This window comes from Heliangelus exortis, chromosome 4 (genome assembly GCF_036169615.1).
Source record: "Heliangelus exortis chromosome 4, bHelExo1.hap1, whole genome shotgun sequence".
Lineage (NCBI taxonomy): Eukaryota > Metazoa > Chordata > Aves > Apodiformes > Trochilidae > Heliangelus > Heliangelus exortis.
Window position 1 is genome coordinate 18,559,872 of NC_092425.1, and position 26,145 is coordinate 18,586,016.

Here is a 26,145-nt window from a genome sequence, read left to right on the forward strand (position 1 = left end):
TTATCTGTACTATCAAAGTATGGGCTCTTCCATATGAACCCAGCTCTCAGCAGTACTGCTCAAAAGATTTCATATCTTACAGAACCAAAACACCTTACAATCAATTAACTCATAAGCTTTGATACACACTTGTACTTTGACATCATTTCACACCACAGTGCTACTACCTCATCTTAAAGCAAATGAATGATAAAACTCAGCTGAAGCTCCAACTCAGTGCTTGTATCTACAGAGCACTTCCACACCATGACCAGCTAGCATAGCAGGAAGAACCTAAAGGATGATTTTGATCTGCAAGTTTTGTACAGCAGCAGCTGTACAAAATGCTCAATTATTAACTCTTCATAGGTCTGGAAATACAGCGAGAGAAGAAATCTTACTGTTCAGATCACTGCCACTGCAGGTAGCCTGTTAAGAAGCTAATTATACTCAAATTACAATTAAGTTCATTTTTGTAGGTCAGTTTGTAGGATACAGAATTTTAAAATAGAATAAAGTTATACACAATATGACCTTGTCCATAAAGAAAGTGAATAAAAAGTTGGCTTTTGCAAATTTTCTAGCAAAATGAATAAACACATGTTCATTTCAACAAAATGAAAAACAAAAAACTAAGCACCATAACCTGTTTACAACTGTTACACAGCCACAGTCTCTAATTGCAAAGCACTTATCTCTAAATAACTAATCAGTCCCTCTCAGGTCAATGGGGCAAGTATGTGTACACGACTGTTTACAAAATGAACGCCAAAATTAAAATAATCCAGTAACTGGGACTTTTCTAATAAGTGGATCCCTTTTTCTTTTAATTTTTTAATGTTTTAAATACCATTGACTTCACTGCAAAAAAAAAATCAATTTTCAAGAGTGTATTGATACATGGGCCTTTGATCCACTTTAAGCAAGTGCAGAAGACTGAAGAGTCTTGCATTTGGTGTTATTTAATATTGTGAATGATAGCATATTATATTTATTTTTATAAAATCAGTGGATGACACTCAGCTGCAGGTACTGCAACTGTTCAGATGGAAATAATTCAAAAGAGACTAGTAAAATAGAGAAACTGGTATCACCTGAATGCCAGTGCAAAGTGCTAATATTAGGAAAAATCAAATGCAGAGTACTGTGAATCTGTTTTAACATGATGTTTATAGCAGGCTACAAATTGTATCCTTAGTACTTCACTATTAGGGAAAGAAAAAAAAAAGTGCATTGTTCTAGGAGGTATTACATAAAGGTATAATTTATATGGCACATTACATAAACTGCTCTACCTTTTTATAACTAATAATTCCAATGATTGCACTTACAAAGTCTCCACTGGAGCATGTTGTCTAGCATGGGGAATCAGACATCAATAAATATGTTTTGAACTGTATATGAACTGGCAAAATTCCAAAGGAGAAAAACTACAGTAATTCCAGGTCTAGAACACAAGATTTAGGAAGACAGACTAAGTGAAATCCCTTATTCTAGAAAAGGCAAAAACTGTAGCAAGTAGAAAGATGCATTATTATAGTCTTTATTACTTTTCATACATGGAGAAAAACGTGCAAATAACTTAATCGTATTCTATGTATTCTGTTTGCAGAAATAAAGATCTTGGTAGATTTTGGGGGAGAGTTGAAGCATTCTAATTATGAGAATAGCAAAAGTCACAATTCGTTGCATAAATCATTATTACTAATGATTGTAAAAATGGTTAGACAAACATTTGCTATGTATGTTTTATCTTAGAATGTCCAAATCACCTCTCAATGTGCAGTACACACAGAAAACAGTACTGCAGTACACAAGAAAACTTACTCAGACTTCATCTGCATAAACAAATCAATTTCAAATTATTAGAGATTTTATACACCTTTTTTGGTCTTAGCTGATGCTGAACACTGATCTGGTTCTTGTATTTCAATGCCGGATAGATAGTTTAATAATTTCTAATTAATTATTGGGACACTGTATCTCTCCGGTTGTTCACACACATATGAGATCCAAAGAACAGATTTGAGACAGTTGAGTGGTGACTATACACACCAGAGAAAAAATATTCCTGCAATGTTAAGGAATAAAATCTGGTGTGTTTCACTATACTATTGAGCAACACGACCACAGCAGTGGATGACAAAGGTAAAGCTGTCTCCTTGTATTCAACAAAGAACAAGCCACAAAGCAGAGTCAGTCTGCCATGAAATGTGAGATTTCTGGGCCTCAGATCCTGTGCTGACCTATATACATTTCGTATGATAAAAGGAATTCCACCAAGTGCTACTTGCTCAGTACCTGAAATGTCCTCAGTTATACAGGCTTTGTAAATGAAGGTTCATTTTAACTCAAGAACTCAATTCAGTAAACTGGAAATAATACCTGTGCATGGTAGCAATAGCACATTACTTCCAAAGGCTCTTTTCTTCTTCAAAACCATAGCACTCTGTCCTAGCCAAGCCCTTATCATAGTAGAAAGCATTTTGTAATACTACAAGCAAATTGAAATTACACGCATTAGCAGAATTTTAAGAGTACATAATCAGATTAAAAATAGAAAATGAAAACAAATATTTCTTCTAACTAGAATTACTTCTTGAAACACTATAAACTTCAGTTAGGCAGTGACAGGTTATTTTTCTGTTTTGGGTTTTTTCTTTTTAGCTGAGGCTTCTCTATTGCTTAATAAAAGACAGAACAGGATCCCTAATTTTGAGGATACTATTTAATTATACCATTTAATGTTACAAGCTACTGTACATCTTCTAGATAATACTTTGAAAGGGATATTTTGTTACATGGTAGTGTACAAACTCTATTGAGCTCTCACTGTACTGTATTTCACAAACACAAACAAACCAAATCCCACTACATGGTGTGAGTTGAGAGAGTAATATGGCCCCTTCTACAAACAGAGCACAAAGATTTAGAATAGGCAAGGTAAAACAGTGATTTGGAGGAGCTTTGTTTGTGTCCCAAAGACCAAGGATTGGTCCTGTTAATTCTGACAAATGGCTGGATTTGAAGATTACATAGTATTAGCTGAACATGTGCTTAGGACTATTATAAATCCAGATGTGAACACAGTGAGATGGGCAGTGAAAAACCATAGCACACTGGTGTCAAAGTATAAAACAGAACACTTTAGCAGAAAGCAGCTGTGTTAACTATTTTCTTTTAATAAAACAATCAGAAACCAGAAACTCTACCAGATTTTTAAGCCTTTAAATCAATATAAACCTCTGCTACCTGAGCAAAACAGTAATCCGCAAGAGTTACAGATTTCCATTTTTGCACAAGCCAGCTACAAGAACACTGAATATGCATTTATTTAGATATAATGATTCAGACGTTTGACAAATGACCAAACTAAAGCCTCCTGCATTCAGCAATAGGTACCATGATAGACTATTTTACTTTACAACCTGATACACATTATTCCTTTCCCTCTAGTTGCTGCCAGTCTTTTTCTTTCTGTAGTCAGATTCCACGTCAGCCTTCCCAAAATGAATTGCCTTAGAGCTAGCCAGCAGTTTTTGACAAAAACAAATTCTTAATTTCAGGTGAGGGCTACCACATGCACTGCATTTCTTACAATGGGATAGACAGTCACTCCTTGCCATCCCACTGCAGTGAAAACACACACACCGACAAATATTTATCTGTACACAAACACACACACAGAGGCTTAGTAGCTCAAATTATGTGATTAACATACTCAGACATAAAAAAACTGGGGTTTTAGAATGTTCCCTCTAACTTGTGCAGGGAACACAGAATATAAATCCACCTCAAGTAGATCTGCAAAGCAAGCTATTTCTTGCCTTTGGATGTAAACCTCTCTCTGGTTTGCAAATTTAAATACATACACACAAAACATCTAACATTTGCCACAACATTGAAAACTGAAAAGATCTTTACATTTGAAACTGTAGGTTTCCACACAGTTTCCCCCTTTACATCTAACTTGGGTTCTTTCTTCTTGTTCATGGTAGATGAATAGGTGCCTCTGGTAGAGGAAAGACAAGTCTCCCTGTTCCACTGCCTGACTCAGACCTGATGCCATCCCAGAATATGGGGAACAACAATCAAAGAGAAGCAAGGCAGTAGGGATCCCAAGCTGAGCAAAACCATGGCTCAGTCATGCACTAGGACACCACAATTAAACAGAGAGTTTTCTGTGACCCAGAAAATGAACTGAATGAAAATGGTGCTGGCTCACCACAGATAAGCTCGGGTGAACAGTAGTGCTCAGCTTTGCCAAAGCTCTGCTTGAGCCAAACAGAAAAAGGAATTTCCACAAGAGCTTTCAGCACAGTAAAATATGATGGGGTTTCATACCAATGCCCTAAAGCTCACCCTAAAGCTTCCAAGATACTAATTCAAACTACAGGACAACATCTTCTCAAATAAATTGATGTAAGAAAATTTAACATCAAGAAACAATTCTAAGAAATACATGAACTAGTTTCACTAAAGTGTTGCAAAACAATCACATGCAAAATATGGAAAATTTATCCACAAATGGGTAAACTGGGGAACCTTGGAAGCAAATGAAAAAATAGTCTTAGATTGGGAAGTATTTTGCAATCTTAAATATAGCCATCTTAAGTACAGGCCTCTCTCCTAACAGACATTTTCTGTAATATTTCAGCTTTACTTTGAACTTAATAACCTAAAAATAAACCTCACCAAAAATACCCAAAACAACCCCTCTGCCCCCCTTAAATAATCTACCCCTCCTTCAAATATTTTTGTTAAAAATGTATCATATTTATATCATTGCACACATATATCATTTGACAAACTAAATAAAAATGAGGCTAAAAGATAAATAATTACCTAGGGAAAAAAACCAGCCAACCAAAAACAAAACAAAAACCCCCATAACAACAGTAACAACAAAAACCCCAAACAGCAGCCATAAAATAGTGAGTACAAACATACCTTGTCCTTGAGGAACTCCGTAAAATTCAGCAGCTATCCTTGCTGCTTCCTTTCGGTTTCCTTTCACGATGTAGAAATGACTAAGTATAGCAAGGCTGATCTTCACAAAAAGTTTAAAACAAAAAAGTGAAAGTATAGTAAAGTAGACATTGGATAGCTGCTGGGCAAAAGGGCGACTTTCTTCTATGACAGTCATTGCTGCAGCAAAATCTCTCTCAGTGTTTGGGTAGAGCTCTCAAATGTGTTGATAAGATCATCTGGCTCCAGCCACACACTCTTGGGAACAACTGGTCCTGAGGAAAGAAAATATCAGCTGGTCATGATGCTTGCTGCTCAAAATATGACGATTATTTATACTGTACATAGTATTGAGTTCACTAACGCTCCTGCTAGCCTGGTGATATTCAAGTGGGACAGAACGTAACAGACACAGGTTCCAAGACCCTGGATTGTATTTGTTCTACTTCAAAGGTCTGTTTCATTCCAAATTCTGCATTTCTAATTAATTTACTTGCCCTATTAATAGACCTTTAAAAATGCACTGACAAAAGTATTGTTATTAAGAGCTACAATGTCATGTACTAAAACAGGTAACTCAGGTAATCAGTTTTTGCTAAAATCAATTCTCTTGCAAAATCACTTTTGTGCTACTTCATTATGTGCAATTACTATTTTTTTCTTACAAAAGTAGAACCACATCAGTAAATACTTCAAATACATAGTAAGAAAGATACACAGATTTAATATATACCAGCTTTCACAACTTATTATTTTGTTCAGGCTGAGTGAAAATATCTAGTATACATGCCTTATAGCATTATACAAAAAACAGCATTAAGAGCAGGCTATAAAAATCAAACTCCTAGATATTTTTATAAATAAGATCTCAAGGTATATAAAATTAAATTAAATGTTAACTCAGTTAAATAAATGCAGTGGTAATGATAAAACATGGAAAATTTCTAATGCTTATGATAAACACTTCTTTGTCCTGCATCATATTATTTAAAATCTGTGACATGACAGGCTTTATTTCTTGGCCACTTTTAGAGAGTAAATTCCCCAGATCTTTTAAGAATTAGTTTGCTAATATACCGTAAAGCTATTAATCATAGCCATAAGCAGTTACACACAAATTGTTCCATTACTGTGAGTAATTGTTGACTAAATAATGGTGTCACAACATGATACAAACTGAGAAGCTGGAGGACAGAACTAGATTCCTAAGCAAGCTACCACTCTAAAATAAAGAATTAAAGCAGCATAAGGAAGGGTCCTATTCTAAGCTTTCATATTTCCTTAAAAACAGAGTGTCTTAGTAATGTTTAAACTACTCCACCTCTTATAATCTTAAACTGAAACACCCTCTATTCTACCTTGGATCCTCTAGTTCGATGGTCAGAAAAAAAAAATTTATACTGGTGGCAACTGTCCATCAGAAACAGAGAGTATGATCCAAATGTCACTGCATCCACAAATCCCCCAAACAGACCCCCCCCCCCCGAAGAGCATTGCAGATATTAAGGATATGATACAAAATCATATTTCTGAAAGAGGCAAAATAAAGAATCTCTCATCATCTGGCTCCAGAACTAATTTATTAGAGTAAGAAATCATGATAATGTTTGCTTTAAGCAACTTTCAAATAAACATACATAAAAGAAGAAAAGACAATGATAAAAGGAAATGTGCTTAGCAAATATCAAGATATTTAAGACAGGAAGTGAACTGTGGTCATCTTGAGAGAAATACTCAGTCTTTTTAAACCCACCAAACGTAATCCACATGAAAGTCAAAACAGCAACTACAAAATGCAATTTAAAAGCAATTTACACTACAGTCTATATTAGTCTGTGAAAAAATATATGCATTTTCTCCTAAATTTCATTTATAGACATTTTCTCATCCAGCCAGAATAGGATCTGCTCTCCTCATACCATAGTTAGAAGCAAGAGTGAGTACTTAAAATGCCAATGAAAATCCTTTTTTATATTTGGCACATTGTTATCTGACACTGAATTGAGGTGTCATGTTTTCCGTAAGGATAAATAGGCATTATGTTCTGAGCCACCACTGCCAATTTCAGTTTCAGTCATTAACATAAATTATTTTATCCTTAGTAACACATCTGATACTGGATTTTCTTATTTCTTCCGTATTTCTACTTGTATTATTAAGCTTCAGTCAAACAGTTCACAGAATTACCCAGCCACCTTACTTGTTTTTCAGTTTACCATTCAGGATAAGGAAAAATCATAATTATTCTATGGAAAATATTTTTCATCTTTATGGTGTTTTACCTGACCCCTTTTTTCCTGACTCCTCCAGTAACTGTGTTCTCTCACATTGACTTCTCCCACATTTTGTTTATTAACAAAATAGTCAGTTTTGTTGCTATCAGAATAGCGATTACTATAAATAACAGCTGGTTAACAGCAGCACTCAAGAGTTAGTCTTCCCCTTACAATACTGTTTCCTACTTCTTATAACTCCATTAGATAAATCACTAAAAATAAATTTCTCAGTTGTCTTCTTTAGGCTGAATTTTTCTGTAAAGGGCTGACAAAAATAACAAAACGTTTTTAAAAAATAAGACTGTGGAGGCATGCAATATTTTGTAAGTGATCTTTCAAAACTTCTGCTTTTAAAAACAACATGAAAATTAAGCAGGAGGGTTATTTCTGTATAAAAGCTTGTTTCCTGTCATCTCAAAAATTTCCCTCCTTTGTTATAAACTACACAAAAATGAAAGAAATTGAGTTTTGGGAACTTTATTTCAAGATCATAAGAAGGTGGCAAAATCACTCTCCTAATAGTACTCCTTTGTTTTTAAAGTTCTGTAATTTGGACGTACCAGCTTAACTGGAAACTTTTCCAACTGCAGAGAACAAGAAGTTCATCCTAATCTGAGGCTGCTAAAACTCTGCAGAAATTGCAATTACAGCTTGTTGACAAACCCATGCTGCCAAGCACCCCTTCACAAAAAGAACAACTGTTCTCACACAGAATTTTGGAAGCATGAACAATGTGAGTGTTAAGACCTGAACACAAAATACCTGACAGCAAGCCCATGTAGATTGGAAGAACCAGGAACAGAAAGATAGAGATGTTGTAACAGGAATCAGAAAGCAGAAGACTAAGTAAATAAATAAAGGATCTGACACACAATGTGATGCCATAAAAGATAAAATTTAAAAAATTGGAGTGTAGTGTTCCAAATTTCCCATTGGGAGTCTGGTCTTGCAGCACTGCAGAACACTGAGAGCTTCCAAATAGAAATGTATCAGTATATTAAATGACTAGACAATATTACAAAAATAACAAAGCACTTGAAAAGAGTGGTGGATTAATCTGGACATTCACATTCCCTATAAAGTTTTGAGAATTACGTTTCTCTGCTTCATTTTCTTACTTGTAAAATGTTTTTAAAGGACAACTCAAGAGGAGCATTCTGCAGATGACTGGCTCCACTGCTGTTAACATGCTCAGATATTCTGGTGAAACAATACTGTAACTCATTAGGTATCTAATAATATTTAATCAAAATTTGAATAACAAACCTAAATATAATGAAATATGGAATGTTTATTCACTTTATAGCAACAAAAAGGATAGCTATTACAGCATTTAAGGTTTTATCACAGCATGCAGAATAATGGCTTCAAGCTACACTGCAATATCCTAAAAAATTTTAGGTTTTCTGGTTTGTTTTAAGAACACAATAACACTGTGACAGACACAGACTTCCCTAGCTTGACATGCTAGCATATTCCCAGCAAATAAAACATGAACAATGCAGTAATTTCTCTGGAATGCTTTCCCCGTTTCTGGCTATTAACTATTTTAGTTTTAAAATAATTTTAAAAACCTTGAATGCTGAAATTTATGGTCTTAAATTGCCTTTTGATGTAGCTTGGTCAGTTACCATTTCTAAAGAACATCCCAGTTTGTTCAAGATATTGCCATTTATAATTACCAGAAAAGAGGTTAATTCAGAACTCCAGTGTTCAAAGTAGGTTGCTCTTTAATACTGCACTGTGTAGTGGCCAAGTGTAGAAAAAGAGCAGCAGCAGCAGCACCTGCTTATGCTAATTTAAACAGTTTGTGAAATCTACCAACAAGCCAAGTGATCACTTTCAGAAAAAAATTACGCTTTATCTTCTACAAATAATTACATGGCCACATTAATAAAGACTTTATTTTATTCTGCTATTTTTTCAGTTCTTCGGAAGACTGGGCAAAACACACAAGAAAAAGAACAGAACAAAATATTTAGTCTTTTAAGGCATTTTTCTTACTAAAGACTAAAACAACCTTAGAAATATGATTTCTTGATAGCATATACTGTATCTAGTTCTGGAAAGTATACTTCTAATTAAATCTTTTACAGTAATATCCTTAGATTAATACAGAATCATGTAATTTTCAGGGTTGGAAGGGGCCTTTAAGATCATCCAGTTCCAACCCCATGCCATGGGCAGGGACACCTCCCACCAGATCAGGTTGCTCAGAGCCCTGTCCAGCCTGGCCTAAAAACTTCCAGGGATGAGGCTTCCACCGCCTCTTTGAGCAACCTGTTCCAGTGTCTCACCACCCTCATGGTGAAGAACTTCTTCCTAACTTCCAATCTAAATCTACTCTCCTCCAAGCTGTACAAAAGCAATTATACTAATGACACAAATTGTGTTACAGTTGTCTTAACAGTCTTCTTCAGTATTTAGGGCATGAAAAAACATTTTTAATTAAGATGAAGATGTTTTTTTGAAAATGAGGTACGCAACACGGTACAAGGAATTATTTATATGACACTTCACCTGCATGTCCTTCTCCATATAGGAGACGAATGGCTAAAAATACATAAGGTTAAGATATTTTTCCTGATTTTTAAACTTTTGGTTAATAACAAATATAACAAGATAATTTAATGAAATAGGATTTCAGGCAGAGGAGTGGAAAGTCTTAGCCGCTTTGAAGAATCTACTATTTTATAAATTACAGACAATCCACCAGGAGAGACTTCTACATCAATGACCTTGAAACAGAAAGAGTTTAAAATAAAACCAATAAAAAGCCACTCTTTCTAGCACAGAGTTTCTAATGTAAATATACAGTGCTTGATAAAAGACTCAAAAACACTGAGAAACCTGAGCTACTGAAAAGGCAATGTCTAATTCAACATGAGAAATGTCCTGCTTAGTGACCTATTGACTTGTATTTTAATAGGTGTATGGGATGCTAATCCTCAATACTTAAAATTTTATCTGACTCGTCTAAAGTTATTGAATGTTGTTTATGTCATTTCCTACTTGATGAATGTTCTTTGAGCAATTTTTTCTATTCAAAGCATTTGAACTGAATAAATCTAGACATAGAGCTACTACTTTAAAATGCATTTGTTTATATGTCCTTATATATATACTGTAAAATATTACCTTAAGTTAACATTGAAGGTAAGGCAAAAACAACACATACCATAAAAAAAACTTCTAAAAAATATTACATGTTCTTTCTTAATAATAATCTTCATAAGAACAAACAAATCATATTTACCTGACAGCTAAAAGAAATTCAGGAACTGGAGTGACTGGAATACATCAAACTGCTGCTGAGTGCTTTTCCAAATAAAAACTCCTGCACAAGGAAGACATTGCTCTTTCTTTGTTAAATATGAAGAGGACAGGTAGTCGAAATACAGACTTTGTGCTACCATTTTGAGGGAATGAAAAGTAGAAAAGTGAGAGAACACAAACTTTGGTCCAGAGTGGACCAAACTGGGTTCATATCTGAGCTGCTTTTTCACTGCACATTGCTGCTATCCTTAAAAATTCTACAGACTTATGACCACATGCCAAAGCCACCTTCTCAGCACAAAATTGTGTCAGTCATTGTTTGAGCACAGAATTGAGCCACCAACTGCAGCAAACTCAAAACTATATATAAAGCAAATCAAAAGCCTACATCTCCCTTTTATAGCTTTTTTTCCTGTAGTACCTTAATGCCTTGTCTATCCAGAATCTACACAAACAATGCAGCGTGAAGCTGTGACTGATATCTAAAGATATGCTTCATTCAGATTTCTGCCATTCTCAAAATTCATGCTAGTCTCCTGATCACCTAACTAAACAATTTCATCAAAAATCTCTTTCTAATGTAATGCAATGACACCTTAGGTGTTGTACCAGGGGAAAATCAGTGTAGGTGTTGAAAAACATGGTACTGTGCTTCTCTCAGTAGTCATGCTCTGACTTTTGACACTGATTCTACTGAGTGGCTATGTAGCTAGCCATGATTATTCTTCTCTCCTAAGACTACAAAACACGCCAGTTCATTTAAAAAGCTTAATGTAAAAAAATTCCTCTCATAAAAATTTCACTATATAAAGAGTTTGTCCCTACAAACGTGTATCTGGATTTCTAGGGAATGGAATTAGTGGTCAAGTCTATACCACATGTACTTCAAAACATAAGAAGTAACTCAGATGTCTAAGTGATTATGAAATTCCAATTTTTTTAACTCATCAGTTCCTTGCAAGGATACACAGAAATTTGGAAGCTGTGCAATATATCCACTGGAGAGCTTCTTCTCACAAGGGCGTTAGATTCCCCTTCGACTACAAGCCTAATATCAAACAATCCCTGCTAGCTGCAACATTATCATGTGAGCATTCTTGATCTGCTTTACCACTCCATCTAATCACTGACAGTAAATTTCTATACAGGAGGGAAGCAGGTGTAACTGACCTGATGACAAGTACATTCAATCTGAGTTCTGCTATGAAACAGTAAATTTGGTTTGCAGTCCTCTTTGGATACCAAACACTACTCAATTATTAAGAGTGATATATAAGAAGATTCCAAAATAAGTCATGGTTGTACTTGGAGACATTACTTAAAACCAGAAACGTGTCAGACAGCAGGCACACACAACCTGCTGACAGACAAACAGTAACAAATCTTGCCTCCCAGTAGTTTCAAAAGTTACCACCTCCAGCTGCCCATTCCATTCCTCAGCTAAAGGTTCCTGCCCCTCCCTCTCCCTTCCTGGAAATCAACAGGAAGGAATGTGCTTTGGTATTCACCCCCTACAGCTCACAATCTGACAATTCAGTTGATGAGTTTACACTACTCTGGTTTACAATGCAAAAACCACTCATATCCCCTACCACCAGTACCACCACACAGGTAGTAACCTCCTGATAAAAAGTTGCAGCAGACTATGAGGGGAGGGTAATGTCAACACGCACACACAAGCTGCCTCTGCAAAGTAATATTCAGATGCAATTTTTGATAGCTCAGTGTACCGATATGGCTATATCAGTGAAACCTTGAAAAGTCTCCTTATCTTGCTTCTCTTTTCCTTTGTGTGGTTCCTTTCTTGGGTCCAAATGTTTTCATCACCAACCATGTCTATAGAACTTCAACTAATTGTCTAATTTGCCCTTTGCCTTAGGTTTGTGGTCCTACGGCTACCAGGCTTTCAATATTTGAACCAACTTTGACAGTTCTCCTATCTCTAGCAGGCAATGCAAGCACTCTAATACCCTAAATTCATGTAACTGAACCTGGCATTTTCACAGTTTTTGTCTTTTCGTTAGTGAACTGCAGAATGTTACATATACTTATTAGTTAACTGTAAATAAATAAGTAAATAAATAGATAAAATGCTAATATTCAAATCCCAGAAGAGCTATGATGTGGAGATTTTGTTTTCATCACCATGAAAAATGAACATGGCAAATTTTCAGTTTCAACTGACAGTTTTCCAAAGACCCGATTTGCATCTGTAACTAGCACCTCTCTGCCACTTCAGAATCTAGGCAGACTTCTTTTGCTGTTTGAATTAATACTATCTGGACTTAGGAAACTTTTTTGGATCTGTTAGTTTTTTTAATGACTTACGTGCAAGATCTTTAGATTTTGTCACCAAGAAGAGACAATGTCAGCTATTCTAAAGTGAAGCTTGCTCAAAACACCATCTCCAAGATCTGAACAACTTCTGTCATCAGTCTGAATTACTTTCAAAGTTTTAATTTCATTCTAAATTGGAGTATTAGGTTATTTTTTCTTCATGATTAACTGTTCCTAAAAACAGTGAAATCATGTTTCCTTTAATTTTATACACACTTCAAATGTTTGCCATGTCTTCTTCTACACTAAGTGAAAGCGATCACATTTGCCTCCTTTTGGTGCAAAGTATATTCTGGTGCCTATGAATGGTATCAATAAAAGGAAATGATAAAGTCAATTTCATAATTTGGTACATATGTTAGTTAAAACATTATTTTGCAAGCATATGTCACTATGCACTGATTCCCATGGCTACTGTTCATATCAAAACGTTTTCTTCCACCCACTAAAATTGGTATCAGCTAAGTGGTATCACCATGGCAGAGCTAGCAAAAGATTCCTTCCTCAAGCTAAGGCATGACAGCCTTTGCGCGGTGCTTTTACAAGAGACATAAAAATACTTTGTGATGAAGAACCTAGGGAATGAGGTAGAACTAGAGTGAGGTGGATCAGCAGCACACAGGCTTCTTGCCACAGAATGCAAAGCACAATGAAGTGTGAAAGCTCCAGATGAATCAGTGATGTATGAGAGGACTTTACCTAACATGGCTTTGAAAGCCATGAAATGGGCAATAGCACATCTGCCAGGTGCCAAAAACCGTCTCATGCTCCAAAATATGCTTAGAGAGTACAGAAAGACTGCTTCTCTTAGCCACAGCCTTTCCACATCAGTTGCAAAAATGTTCCACCCAGAAGCGCTAACTGAAAAGGCACTGTTGCAATAGCAACAAGAATTCCCCAAGTAGGTCATGGGCCTGTTCATTTTACCCTTCATCTGCATACCCAGAGCTGCCTAAAAAGCTGTGTGTTGCTACTGTCTCTTAAAAAGATTTCTGTAATAAAAGACAAATTCAATAAAGGATTTAGGCATTTATGATAAAGTTTGGGAAATACATACATGGACCTACAGTATAAGATACTTACGCAGTCAGTCCTCATCTAACTAGCTAAGTGTCAACAATGTCAAAGGCACCTCAACTTCCACCTGTAAATTTAGTTAAAAATTTAAATCCCTAGAAGGCTGAAGGTGCTACCACCTGGGCTGAACACCTCGCCTTCACTTGGAATTCCCAAGCCACTCACCCCAAACTGTCAGCCACCTTAAAGCTTCCTTCTGTGCATATCACTTCAGATCCAATCCGACTTCAGCAGAAAAAAAAAGCACTCATAGCAATCCCTTTTAATGGTCAATATCAACATTTAACCATTTGGATTAAAGGAGTCACTCATTAATTTAAGCATCTGAGTAGAAACATATCAACCAAAAAAAGCAAGCCACTTTCTCTCTGAAGACTACTCTAATCATCAGCTGCTGACTGGGATCAGCCCTATTGAAGTATGCCAACACTATAAAAAAAGAGAACATGATTAATAGACCAAAGAGTGCATAAGAATACAATTTCAAAGTTTTTCTGCAGATTTTTCTTCCCTGAATCACAAGTCAGACTTTCAGAAGGAAAAGAAACAGAACCATCACTACAGAACATATACATTTCAGAACGGGCTGACCGTTCACATCTTCTCCCTATCCCTCCACCTTTTTAGAGCTCTGTATCTGAGTTCCTGTTACTACTCTTCATACTTACAGCACTGGAATCTTAGGGCTGAGGAAGAGTAAGTCTGCTATAACTGAACCACTGCTGACACCTGTTGTCCGCATTGAGAAACCAGTGTAATCAGTATTACTCAGGCCTGGTGTACTTAATACGGCCAAATATGGGGGGAAAATCCCACCACCCAGCACTGTACAGGCTCTCTCTCCCCCCAGTTTTCAGACCCATACTGCTGCAGGTGCAGATAGAAGGAATAGGCATCAAACAGAGGCCTAGAAAAAGGAGTTAGAAATCACCCCATTACATAAGCTAAGCTTTGCTAGCACTGATCCGAAGTGAAATTTCAACCAACTTGGAGGAATAAGGTGAAAGGCTTCCTCATCCCACAAACTGCATGAGATCACAGAGTGTGCTAAAGAGAAAACATCCCCGTGCCATGCACAGCTACAAAATGACAAGACAACTCAAATACTGAGTATTGTGTGCAACACAGCAGAAATACACAGGAACAACCTATACACCTGTCAAGTGGTAAAACAAGTCTTCACCTCAAATGCTGTTTATGTTTTATTATATAAATTCAAAAATCCACTAGAACTACAAATACCAACTTCCCTCTTAAAACGTATGCCTTAAAACATAAGCAGGTGGCAAACAAGCCACAAAAAATTGCTCCAGTAAGTAAAACCCATGTTTCAGAAAGTTATGAAGGAACTTGGAACATGAACATGTACTGCTGGCAAAAGTTCCAGACAGCAGCCCCAAGAAACTCTCCATCGGGGAGTGCTTCCAGGGCTGACAGGCGAGTCTTCACCCCACGACTGAGCTCTGGGACCTTCCCACTGGCACACCGGAGACAGGCCCTCAAATAAATATTTGACCCTCAGGAAAACAAACCACCGCAGTGAGACAGAACACAGCCAAGGGGGCACGTCAGGTAATTTTTTCTTCTGTAAACAAAAACACACGCACAGGCATTTTGAACAAATCCGTCACCTTTCATACACGACAGCCACCGCGCACAAGGCTTTTAGTTCTCCAAGATCCCCAGCTGGAGAGTGCCTGAGAGGGTGTGGGCATCGCGCCTCAAAACAACGGCCTGTCCGGCAAGAGCAGGCATAGGAGGTGGCAGAGAAGCGGCCGGGACGCAGGCGGACTGAGATCTCCGGCCCCCCCACCATGTCACCTCCCGAAAGGACCCCCCCTGAGCAGCCCCAGGGCCCGGCGTGCCGGATCTCTCGGCCCCGCCGCCGGCGCAAGCGCGGAGGGTGTGGCCTGCCCTCCGAGCCCTCCCCGCCGGGGCGGGGCCACGCTCCTCCCTCCGCGGCCCCAACCGAGGCGCTGCCGCCCGCTTCCTGCCGCCTCCCAGTGCCGCCGGGTCCGCGGGAGCCGCCCCCCTCCCCTGTTCCCCCGCCCTCCCTCCGAGCAGCGGCTGGAGCCCGGGAGCGTGCGCGGCGAGGCGGCCGGGCCGAGCGGGGAGATGAACACGGTGCTGTCCCGGGCCAACTCGCTCTTTGCGTTCTCTTTGAGCGTGATGGCGGCGCTCACCTTCGGCTGCTTCATCACCACCGCCTTCAAGGAGCGGAGCGTGCCCGTCAGCATCGCCGTCTCCCGCGTCACGCTGTGAGTGCGGGCGGGAGGGGGAAGGGAGCGGTGCAGGAGAGGGCCGGGCCGGGCCGGGCCGGACCGCGGCTGCCGGCTGGGGAAGCGGAAGGGTTTGCCTGGGACCCGCGGCTGCTCCCCGGCTGCCAGCCGAGGCGCCGCTACGGGACGAGCCACGGCGGTGCGCGATACCGGGGGGGACGTCAGAGCTGAGCTGCGTGACGGCCCCGAGGCGAGCGGAGGCCGCCGCTGCCGTGCCGGGGGCTGCACCCGCCGGCGCCGCCGAGCGCTCCGCTTCCTGCCCGCGCTCTGCCCGACCAATGAGGGAGCCCCACGACGGCGCTGCGCCGCCTGCGCCCCGCCACGGAGCTGGGGGGGCGCTCGGTGCCGGCGCTGGGTGAGGGACGGGGCTGGGGCTGAGCGCGGGGTGGGTGCTTCCTGGGCACCCAACTGCAGTCACCTCCTCTCTTTCGGGCGGTGCTGGCGAGTGGAGCTAGATGGGCATGCAGCTTAGCTCCCCAGCACCTTTTTTCTTTTTCATTTGTCATTCCGTATATTTCCACCGGTGACTTATAATGCTCTTGTCATCGGTGCCCAGGGACAGGACCAGGGGCAGTGGGCAGAAACTGTAAAACAGGACGTTCCTTCTGAATATGAGGAACACTTCCGTACTTTGGGGGTGACAAAGGCTGCCCAGGGAGGTTGTGGAGTGTCCTTCTCTGCAGACATTCAAAACCCAGCTGCTTGCAATCCTGTGCAGCCTGCTTCTGGTGAACCAGCTTTGACGGGAGGTTTATCTTCCTGTGAAATGCACCAGCTGTAGAATATGTAACCACATCAAAAGCCTGTTGCTGACACGACACATTATGCTGATCAGTTGTGCCAGAGAAGCCTTTTATACAATTTTTTAAAGTTTTTTTGGTGAAAAGGAAACTGTCACAGGAAACTTCCATCAAGTGATGTGTGTATGGTGTGGAGGTCTGTAGCGTCATGAGCTGCATGAGCTACAACCACCAAGAAGTGGAGATCTTTGCTGCTTCTAGCCACATAGTCCATTACCAGAGCTGCACTGGCGAATGGGGCTCACAGGATACTGAGCTGTTTCACTTCAACTAACGAACTTGTGTAGTTATGTTTTGGCCAAGTTAGTAAGCTAAAGCAGCTTACAGAGCTTTGGACCACCCCTAGTGGCAGAAGTGGATGGCTAGTAGCAGTATTTGGAAGGAGAGGTAAATGCACATGAAGAGTGGGAACTGCTGTTGTCTTTTGGGTCAGTTTCATATCTCAGGAAAAGAAACCCCATCTTTGTAGAGTCATTGCTTAATCCAATGGTCTGGGTTGGAAGGGACCTTAAAGATCATCTAATTCCACCTTCATTGCCATGGGCCTCATCCAACCTGTCCTTGACCACTTCCAGTGAGGGGGCATCCACAGGTTCTCTAAGCAACATGTCCCAGCATTGAATATCCCCTCTTTCAGCTTAGGTCCATTACTCTTTGTCCTGTCACTAAATATCTTTGTGAAAAGCCCCTCTCCAGTTTTCATGTAGGTCCTCTTCAGGTACTAGAAGGCTGCTGTAAGGTCTCGAAGCCTTTTCCAACTCTCTCAGTTGTTTTTCACTGGAGAGGTTCTCCAGCCTTCTCATCTGGACCTCCTCTGGACTTGGTCCAGCACTCCATGCCCTCCATATGTTGGGGACCCCAGATCAGGACACAGTACTCCAGGTGGGGTCTCACAAGAGGGGAGTAGAGGGGAAGAATCACCACCTTTGACCTGCTGGCCTCGTTTCTTTTGGTGCAGCCCAGGAAACTGTAGGCTTTCTGGATGTTGCCAGCTCGTGTTGAGCTTCTCATCCAGTAGCACCCCTAAGTTCTTCCCCTCAGGGCTGCTTACCATCCAGTCTCTGCCCAGCCTGTATTAGAGCTTGAGATTGCCCTGACCCATGTGCAGGGCCTTGTACCTGTCCCTATTGAACTTCATGTGGTTTGTGTGTCCCTGCCTCAAGCCTGTCAGTGTCCCTCTGGATGGCATCCCTTCCTTCTGGCATGTTGACTACATCAGCATTTGTTGCCATCAGCAAACCTGCTGAGGGTGTATTCAATCCCACTGTCCGTGTCACTACCAAAGCTGTTAAAACAGCAGCTGTCCCAGCACTGACTGCTGGGACACCGCAGGGACCACTACTGGTCAATGATGGCCACTTGGACAACAAACCATTGACCACAGCTGTTTGAGTGCAGATATCCAGCCAGTTCCAGTTACACTGGATTATTATTTTTTCAGTTTCAAATATGCTAGTTTGAGGATGGCACCCAGCATAAAACCAGAAGAAAAGCCTATTTTTGGTTGTTTCTATGAGCTTGACATAGATGAGGTAGCATACTAATGCCAAATTTGGATGAAGCTTGCAGGACTGTGCCAGTACCTTCCATGGTGCACAGATCTGATATTAATGAGAAGCATTAAACCTTAGTTGTTGGGTTTTTTTGACCTGAGATTTTCTTGAATTTTTCCCGAGACTTAAGGCCATTACTCCACCAGATTGACAGAGATTCACAGATGAAGTCAAGCGCTTAATAAGGGTTACTTACTAAAGATGTTGCTTTTTGCAAAGACATGGAAACTTGTAGCAAGGCTCATTTTGGGAAGTTTTGGTGGTGTTTTTCTTAACTACTGTCTTCAGAATTTTATGGTGGTAAACTTATTTTTTGTCTTTGAGGTTGCTAAACTTAGTTTTAATGAAATTATACTTTTGATAGACTAACATTCGAACTGGAATAAAGGTAACTAAGTTGATAATTCATAAAACCATTGTTTCATGAGGAATTAAGGTTCACAAGTGATTGCTAACCTGCTTATGGTATTCCTCATTGTTGAGGGTAAGCTGGGGAAATTGATAAGCTGTTGTCAATAAGTATGAAAATATCTGCTGCAGCTCTGTTATTTCCAGTTTGTTTTTCTAATGTGATTTGGTGGCAATGTCAGATACTCCTCCAAGCGTGGATTTGTGAATAAGTCTTCCAAATGATAGAATTTGTCATAATGTAGAAGAAAATAAACATTTTTTTCATATTGCTACTTAAATACATTCCAGGGAGAAATTTTCTAAGTTGTGTGAACTACAAACGTGAACTTGGTTTTATCAGAATGGTTGGAGTGTCTTGTAGGAGACTAAGCATTAGAAGCTTTTTATAGAAAGTTGAGAAATTATACTTAATGGAAATGGTTGCCAGCAGATGGATATATTGCTGGTGTTCCAATCAGCGTTATATATATATAGTCTGACATCTATTTTACTAAGAAGAAATGTAGTGCTGTTTAGGTACAGATATATACAGATTTTTGTTAGCAGGAAAAAGCCTATAGGCTATTTGTGTAACTTAGATTGTGCCAGTGGCGAGGCCTCTCATTCACAACTAAGTGTCCATAGTTTCTGTAAGGCAGGTTTTATTTTGTAATTTTAATTGCAGTTTAGCCAAAAGTATTTAAAAGAAAGTACAGAGACAGGTTAATAATAATAAATAAGAACAGTATTTATGTCATGCGTGAAAGAGAAATAATGACAAAGGATAATCTTGTGTTTTGCTTTGTTGTAGAAAAAATGTAGAAGATTTCACTGGACCTAGAGAAAGAAGTGATCTGGGATTTGTCACATTTGACATCACTGCAGATATCCTTTATGGAAAAAATGGTTTGCAAGTGTTTTGAAATAAGAACATCTTGACATCTATTTTTGTTGCCTTCTAATCTTATGTTCAAAACTTGAGAATAGCAATTTGTTTCAAAATATACATTTAAAGTGGTGAAAAGCAGTATTTTACATAGCTAGGATGATAAATTAGAGCTTGTAATAGCTGTTCTTGCTCTAGGAGATGACATGGAGCAAGTTTTCTCTTTTTTTTTAATGCTTGTTAAAATATCAGTGCATATAGTGAAGTGCACTGTATTTACTAATGGGAAGTGCAGTTTAAATTCTGGACAGTATTCCTGTTACATGAAGTTTGCATTGGTGGTTTGAGGTGTGAATTAATTATCAGGTTTATATAACATACTATTTTGACTGTCATACTGAATCTAGAAGCTGTGATGCAGCTTTGAAATCCATTTTGTAGTGAGGCTTTCGAAGTTCTGGCCACATAACAGTTGCATACATGTAACAGTCTTCCTTCAAAAACAAAAAGACATTTTAATCCTTTGACTGCATAGACATTAAACTGTCAGATCTTTAACTGAATAGTATGAAATTCATTGGGAAGCATATGCAGTGCTACAGAATTTACCACATTATTTTAGGCCTCTTTCACATTGCTGTTACCTTTCTTTCAACTTTTTTATTTCTCTTCTTCATACAAGTCTGGCTTTTATTGGGAATTTTTTTGTGAAGGTTGTTGGTTTTTTTTAAATTTTTAGTTTGGGGTAGGTTTTCTGACAGAAGGGAATAATTTTGAGGGTTTAGGATCTTTCTATAAAGAAATTACAGTGTTTTTCTGTACCAAATAGGAGGCAGCATGCTTTAAGTGATTGCATTAAGCTTTGCTTTGCAGCTGAGTGAGATTCCTGTGATTTCTCCTTGTCTGTGTCATGTCTTAGCAGTTTGGGTGAATCAGAAACCAGAGGAATTATTCTCCGTTACTGCTTCTTCCAAAGGGAAGATAAAAGGGGAATAAAGATGAGAGAATTAAAGTTAGAAATTAAAAAAAAAAAAAAAGAAACATATTTACTGGAACAGGGAAAAGGCAGTAACATAAGGGATAAAGAACAAAAATGCAACTGTATACAAATATACATCCAACCCAATCTTGGTGCTGGCCTGAGGGCTGACTCAGGAGAGGGCTCCACGGCTCTTCCCAGCACCCCATGGATATGGATTCTGAAGAGCAGGTGGAGAACTGATGGTGAAGGAGCACAGGGGAACAGCAGTGAAGTGAGGAGTGGGTGACAGTGGAGCTTCAGGTCTGCCTGATTTTATAGAGCATGGGCAGGAAAGGGGAAGGGTATTGACCCCTTTCTGTGTGCCCCTCTCAGAGTCTAAAAGCCCTCCTGCTATCAGTTCCTGGGACTCTGACAGTTTGTTATTGATTTAAGCAAGACACTGATTAACTCAGTTTTCCCTGTTTTGGAGAATACTACATTGTGTAAGCAAACCAAAAAAAATACAAATGTTGAATGCATGTGAAGACTTGATAAAAAAGTTAATCAGATTTTACAGGTATGTGTTGCAAAGGAATAAAAGGTTTTTTTATCGTCTGGAGAGGTGAACTCTTGAATCAGTTTTACCTCTGAAATGCTTATACATGTTAAACCAGACACTAGAATTCTAAAATAGATTGTTTAATTGTATGCACTGCATATACAGGGAGGCAGAGCAAGGCAGAACAGGACTTTTAAAAGAAATGTTTTTATACAAAGGTTAATCTGACATATATAGACATAAAGAGTCCATGTTTAAATGATGTAATAGTAGCAGTAGTCTTAAAATTTTTTTATAAAAAAATCCTCTGTTTTAATCTTCTATGTCTTGCATAAATAAGCATTAGAGTGTGTAGGGTTGTGAAATACAACTTTCTGGTAGGTTTTCCTGGACAAAATTAGTAAAGAGATAATTTTACGTGGGCATTCTTAATGAAAACAAGTTGTTAGTCCTAAGAAAAAATAAGTTAGAAAAAGAAACTCCAGAAAGGAAAGGTGGGGAGGCAATTTTCACAAATGGTTTAGCTTAATCAGTTTGGGGCTAATTTAATGAGTGTGCAGAAATCCTACAAAGGAGGTCTTCAGAATACTGTTTGGTTTGAGTTAGATGATGAAAAACCAAGTAAAATAGCTCTAGCTATTCTTGCATCAACAGCAGGTTGATAATTTAATTGTTTCCTTACTTGCCTTTTGAATTAGCAGCTTAAAAGCATGATTCAGTTCTGGGATGTGTGGAGCAAGTTGGATTTTGAGGCTGGCTGGGGACTCTGTCTAATTTATTTTTTGAAATATTGGCATATAGAATAAAAAAAGAGGGCTTATAAGGTTACAGATAATCTTTTCTGTGAGTTAAAGGTCTTTTCCTTAACACTCACACACAGGGCAATTTATTGCTAAATAAACAGACAAGGATTTAGAATACCAGCTTTATTGTACTGGCAGTCTCAGATGGCAGTCATCAGTTCTTTACTGTTGATTGAAAATTTGAGAAGAGTTTTGTTTCCATCCTAGTAAGGTGATTTTTCTCTGTTGTAAGTAGGTAATTAAATTTGATAATTCCGGGTGTCCCTTTCAATATGAAATACTTCTGTCTGCTGTATCTGTAGTACTGTGGATATTACAGGCTCTTTAAACCTTATACACTTCGCTATTTTTGTTTTATGCTATTGTATCTCAATTCATAGTTGGATAGCAGTGTTCTTTGATTGTATTAATTATTACTTTGAAGATATTTACTGAAGAATTCTCTCTTATGTTTAAGGTTTTATAATAGATTGTCTGTCAGCAGATTATATATATTAGCTTGCAGTGTCAAATACAGACCTCTTAAATTATTGGAGGAAATAGCTGTTAGGTTTCATAGAGAGTACCAAACAAACCAAAACCCCGTTGCTTTAATATGATTAAAATATATGTTAGAACTGGTGGTGCTCTGATTTATAAATAAGGTGCAGTATGTTGAAAGGTAACATGTAAAAAAAATTTTATTTTAAAATTTTTATTGTACTTGCATAACCTTGTTTTATTTGTAAAAGATGGTATTTTTCTTAACTCGCGTACATCTGCAGAGTATATTTGACTGGAATGTTAAACAATTGTTTCTATATTTGTCTGCAGAATATTCAACAAAAAACAATGTAAGTATCAAAAAGAAAGTTGAAGCAATTACCCATTTTGTAATTCAGCTATTTTTAATGTTCTGAATTTCTGCTGGGAAGGGTTAAGGCACCAGCATTTCCTACTATCTTGGAATGTTTTTACAGTCCCTTCACAGTTGTTATTTTCGGAACAATTAGCAGGGTAGGAATTTTACCCTCATGAATCCCAACTTGATGTGTGCCCAGCAGAGTGGGAGAAAAGTAACATGTGCCTTGTTCACTTACAGTAGTGGACTGTAAGTGGTTTTGCTTTGGTGCTCTCTTTTATTATTCCCTAATGTTCTACTGTTAACTGCTGTTAGCCAACAAGATACAGTGGCCTTTGGTCTGGCCAGCTGTGATAGGTCTGAAGTTCACTGAAGTGTTTGCCAGTATTGCTGCCAGTTACAGTAGACCCATAATATATTTGCTATCTTGTCAGGTTTCTCAAAATAAATACCCTTGCTGTATCCTGTAAATTGGTTGCTGCTGGCATTTCACTATGGATAGCTGAAGGCTTTTTTCACTGATGTGACAGGCTGTTTGTTCTGTATAGTTTCTGTGGAAAATTATTTTAATGAAGCTCTGTGTTGCAGTGGTATCACCGATTTCCATCTTCAGCAGTGTGCTGAATGTGAGCACATTGCAAGATATAGTGAAGGCTTGGGTTTTTTATTTACCTTGCTGCTCATATCTATTTCCCTATTGGTTTTGGTTGTTTTTTTATTAAGTACCTTAGTTATTTTATACATGCTGGTGGATATTGTGTTTGTACTACACTAGTGGTTAGAGTTCTTTATTAGGGTCTAGGACTTAATTTTCTTGTTTGGTCTTTCAGATGTTTGGGTGATTTTTCACGTAAATCACTAGTTCTCATAAAATATTGAGAAATATTTTTCCTAAATTTTTATGTAAGATACTAAACAAGACTGTCACTTAACTACGTAAAAGAACAATAAGTATTAAATATTTTACAAGTTAGGATTTGCCTTTCGATTATTTTTTTTCCTACAATTCTCTTGTTTACTCCTGCAATTTAAGTAGTGATTTTTTTCCATTACAGTTGGAAAAAATGTCATATACCTAGGCAGTGTCAGAATAGCTCATCTTATGTCCTTTATTTATTATTTGAAATTTTTGAATTATTATTTATTTATTTGAAATAAAGTCTAAATACTGCTTTAAAAGCAACTTACCCTTGCAATTTAAAAGGAAAACTTGTAATACTTTATTCTAAGTCTTTGAAAGCTCATGACTTTTTAAAATAGCTTTCTCATGCTTATTGCACTGTTCTTTGTTGTTTCCATTTATTCTGTGCCACACTTCACTGTGTAGTAGTACTAGTCCCAAACTCACCACCCCCTATCACCATGCCCCCCATAAAATATTTTTTAAATTAGTTATGGATTACAAGTTTTTATTTCAACTTTGGAGTTTTCAGATGAATAATGCTGTGAAATTATTCCACTGAATGAGTACAATCTTGCAAGGTACCTTGCTGACTTAATTACAATTGTGTTTTTAGGCTCTAAACCAGGTCGTTCTTTGGGACAAGATCATGTTGAGGGGAGATAACCCAAGGCTGTTCTTAAAAGACATGAAGTCAAAGTACTTTTTCTTTGATGATGGAAATGGTCTCAAGTGAGTACATTCTTTTCCTGTTGTTTTTAGTCATGGTGTCTTGATTTACTTCTGTACTTTGCATTTGATACATGGTTTTATTGCTGTGGTACCTGTGATACTCTGTCAGTCTGATGAATCTTTGTAGTTTGATTACTAGAAGAACTTGAGATACAAGGGATCCTTTTCTTCTGTAGACTAGTGTCTGCACTACTAGTGTACTGCTAATGTGTACTGCTAATACGAGTAATAGGCTTCTAGGTTTCTGCTTCCAGTACTCTTGTCTGAGTAGAATTGGTTCTGTCATATACTCAACTCTAAAGGAGTTAGGCTAGAGTAAATAAATATTTATCTGAAAAATAGGTAGTACTTAATGAAGTAACTACATAAAATTAAAAATCTCATTGTTTGTGGATCAGGAAAACAATTTGTATCATAATTTGTTTAATATTATTAATTACAATGGTTAACTTGAGTGTTTGTGCTGTCTTTGTTGCTTTTGCAGGGGAAACAGGAACGTCACTTTGACTCTCTCATGGAATGTTGTACCAAATGCTGGTATTCTACCTCTTGTAACAGGATCAGGACATGTGTCTGTACCTTTCCCAGATACCTATGAAACAACAAAAAGTTATTAAATTATAATACTGAATCCTAAGCAAGATATTTTTATACTTGTATATTGTGAATAAAATTTACCATGGTTTCTTCTCACGTCCCATACAACCCCTCAGTGAAAGGTACTTAATTTCCTCAGGTCTAACAACATAGGAGAAGGAAATGAAAGTTCAGGGTCTTGGTTTTGTTTGGTTTTTTGTGTTTTGTTTTGTTTGTTTTTTGTTTTGGTTTTGTTTGGGTTTTTTGTTTGTTCTTTGTTTTGTTTTTTCTTTTTTTTAGAAAAGACCTTAAGGCTGAAACTTAAAGGAAAAAGTAAAGGAAGAAGTAAATTTCAGAGTAATGGTTTTGGTGGGAAAATTGAGGAATTTTTTTTTTTTTCCCTTGGCCATCTGGGTACAGATATTTTCTTTCAAATAAACATTTTTAAACCAGAGGACAGTCTGACTGTTTTTTTGAGGTACTGTGACAGTTAATCTGTATAGAACTCAAATACACCTTTTGGAGTTGCTTCCTATGAGTGCCTGAAGGAGATGGCTATTCTGTTCTGCAGCATTATGTTAAATGAATGCTTAGCATGTTACAGTAAGGTAACTACAGCTACTTCAAAAACTGATAGTTCATTATCTGTCAGCCTGCAGATCTTGTTTTGAGTGCCATTGATGTAGCCCACGTGCAGTTCTGTATTATAAAACATTTTAATAACTGCTTACATTGCAGCTAGCTGACAGAATAAAAAAAATCTTTTCAGTGTATTAAGCATGAGTAAGAAAAGTAAAAGCTCCAGGTAAAGAAAAGCTGTCTACAAAGCAACCACTTGATTTTTACTGGGAAGCAGGAAGAATAACCATGCTTGTTCCATATGGGGCTGGGACAACTAATAATAGAGGTGCCTTTCCCTTACAAGGAATGGGACAGATGTTCTTCAGAACA

The 26,145-nt window shown here is 38.2% G+C and overlaps 2 protein-coding genes across 6 annotated transcripts in view; one reads left to right on the forward strand and one right to left on the reverse strand.

Annotated features, from left to right (window-relative positions):
• ASB5 (ankyrin repeat and SOCS box containing 5) overlaps window positions 1-16,228 on the reverse strand; it is a 40,478-nt gene extending 24,250 nt beyond the window's left edge. For 3 of the 5 annotated variants that reach the window (XM_071743214.1, XM_071743216.1, XM_071743212.1), the window contains exons 1-2: window positions 16,097-16,228; window positions 4,930-5,222 (exon numbers count right to left, since the gene is read on the reverse strand). In XM_071743214.1, the coding sequence (XP_071599315.1) occupies window positions 4,930-5,125 (196 nt within the window). In that variant the 5' untranslated portion in view covers window positions 5,126-5,222; window positions 16,097-16,228. Of the gene's footprint in view, window positions 1-4,929; window positions 5,223-15,544; window positions 15,698-16,096 lie in introns of those variants that run through there. The other 2 variants (XM_071743213.1, XM_071743215.1) reach the window with 2 other exon arrangements.
• Window positions 15,836-25,648, forward strand: SPCS3 (signal peptidase complex subunit 3). The gene is made up of 5 exons (XM_071743221.1): window positions 15,836-16,171; window positions 19,747-19,820; window positions 22,901-22,977; window positions 24,503-24,618; window positions 25,103-25,648. The coding sequence occupies exons 1-5, from the start codon at window positions 16,029-16,031 to the stop codon at window positions 25,233-25,235; spliced, it is 543 nt and encodes a 180-aa protein (XP_071599322.1). The 5' UTR covers window positions 15,836-16,028; the 3' UTR covers window positions 25,236-25,648.
• Window positions 25,649-26,145: the final 497 nt, after the last annotated feature.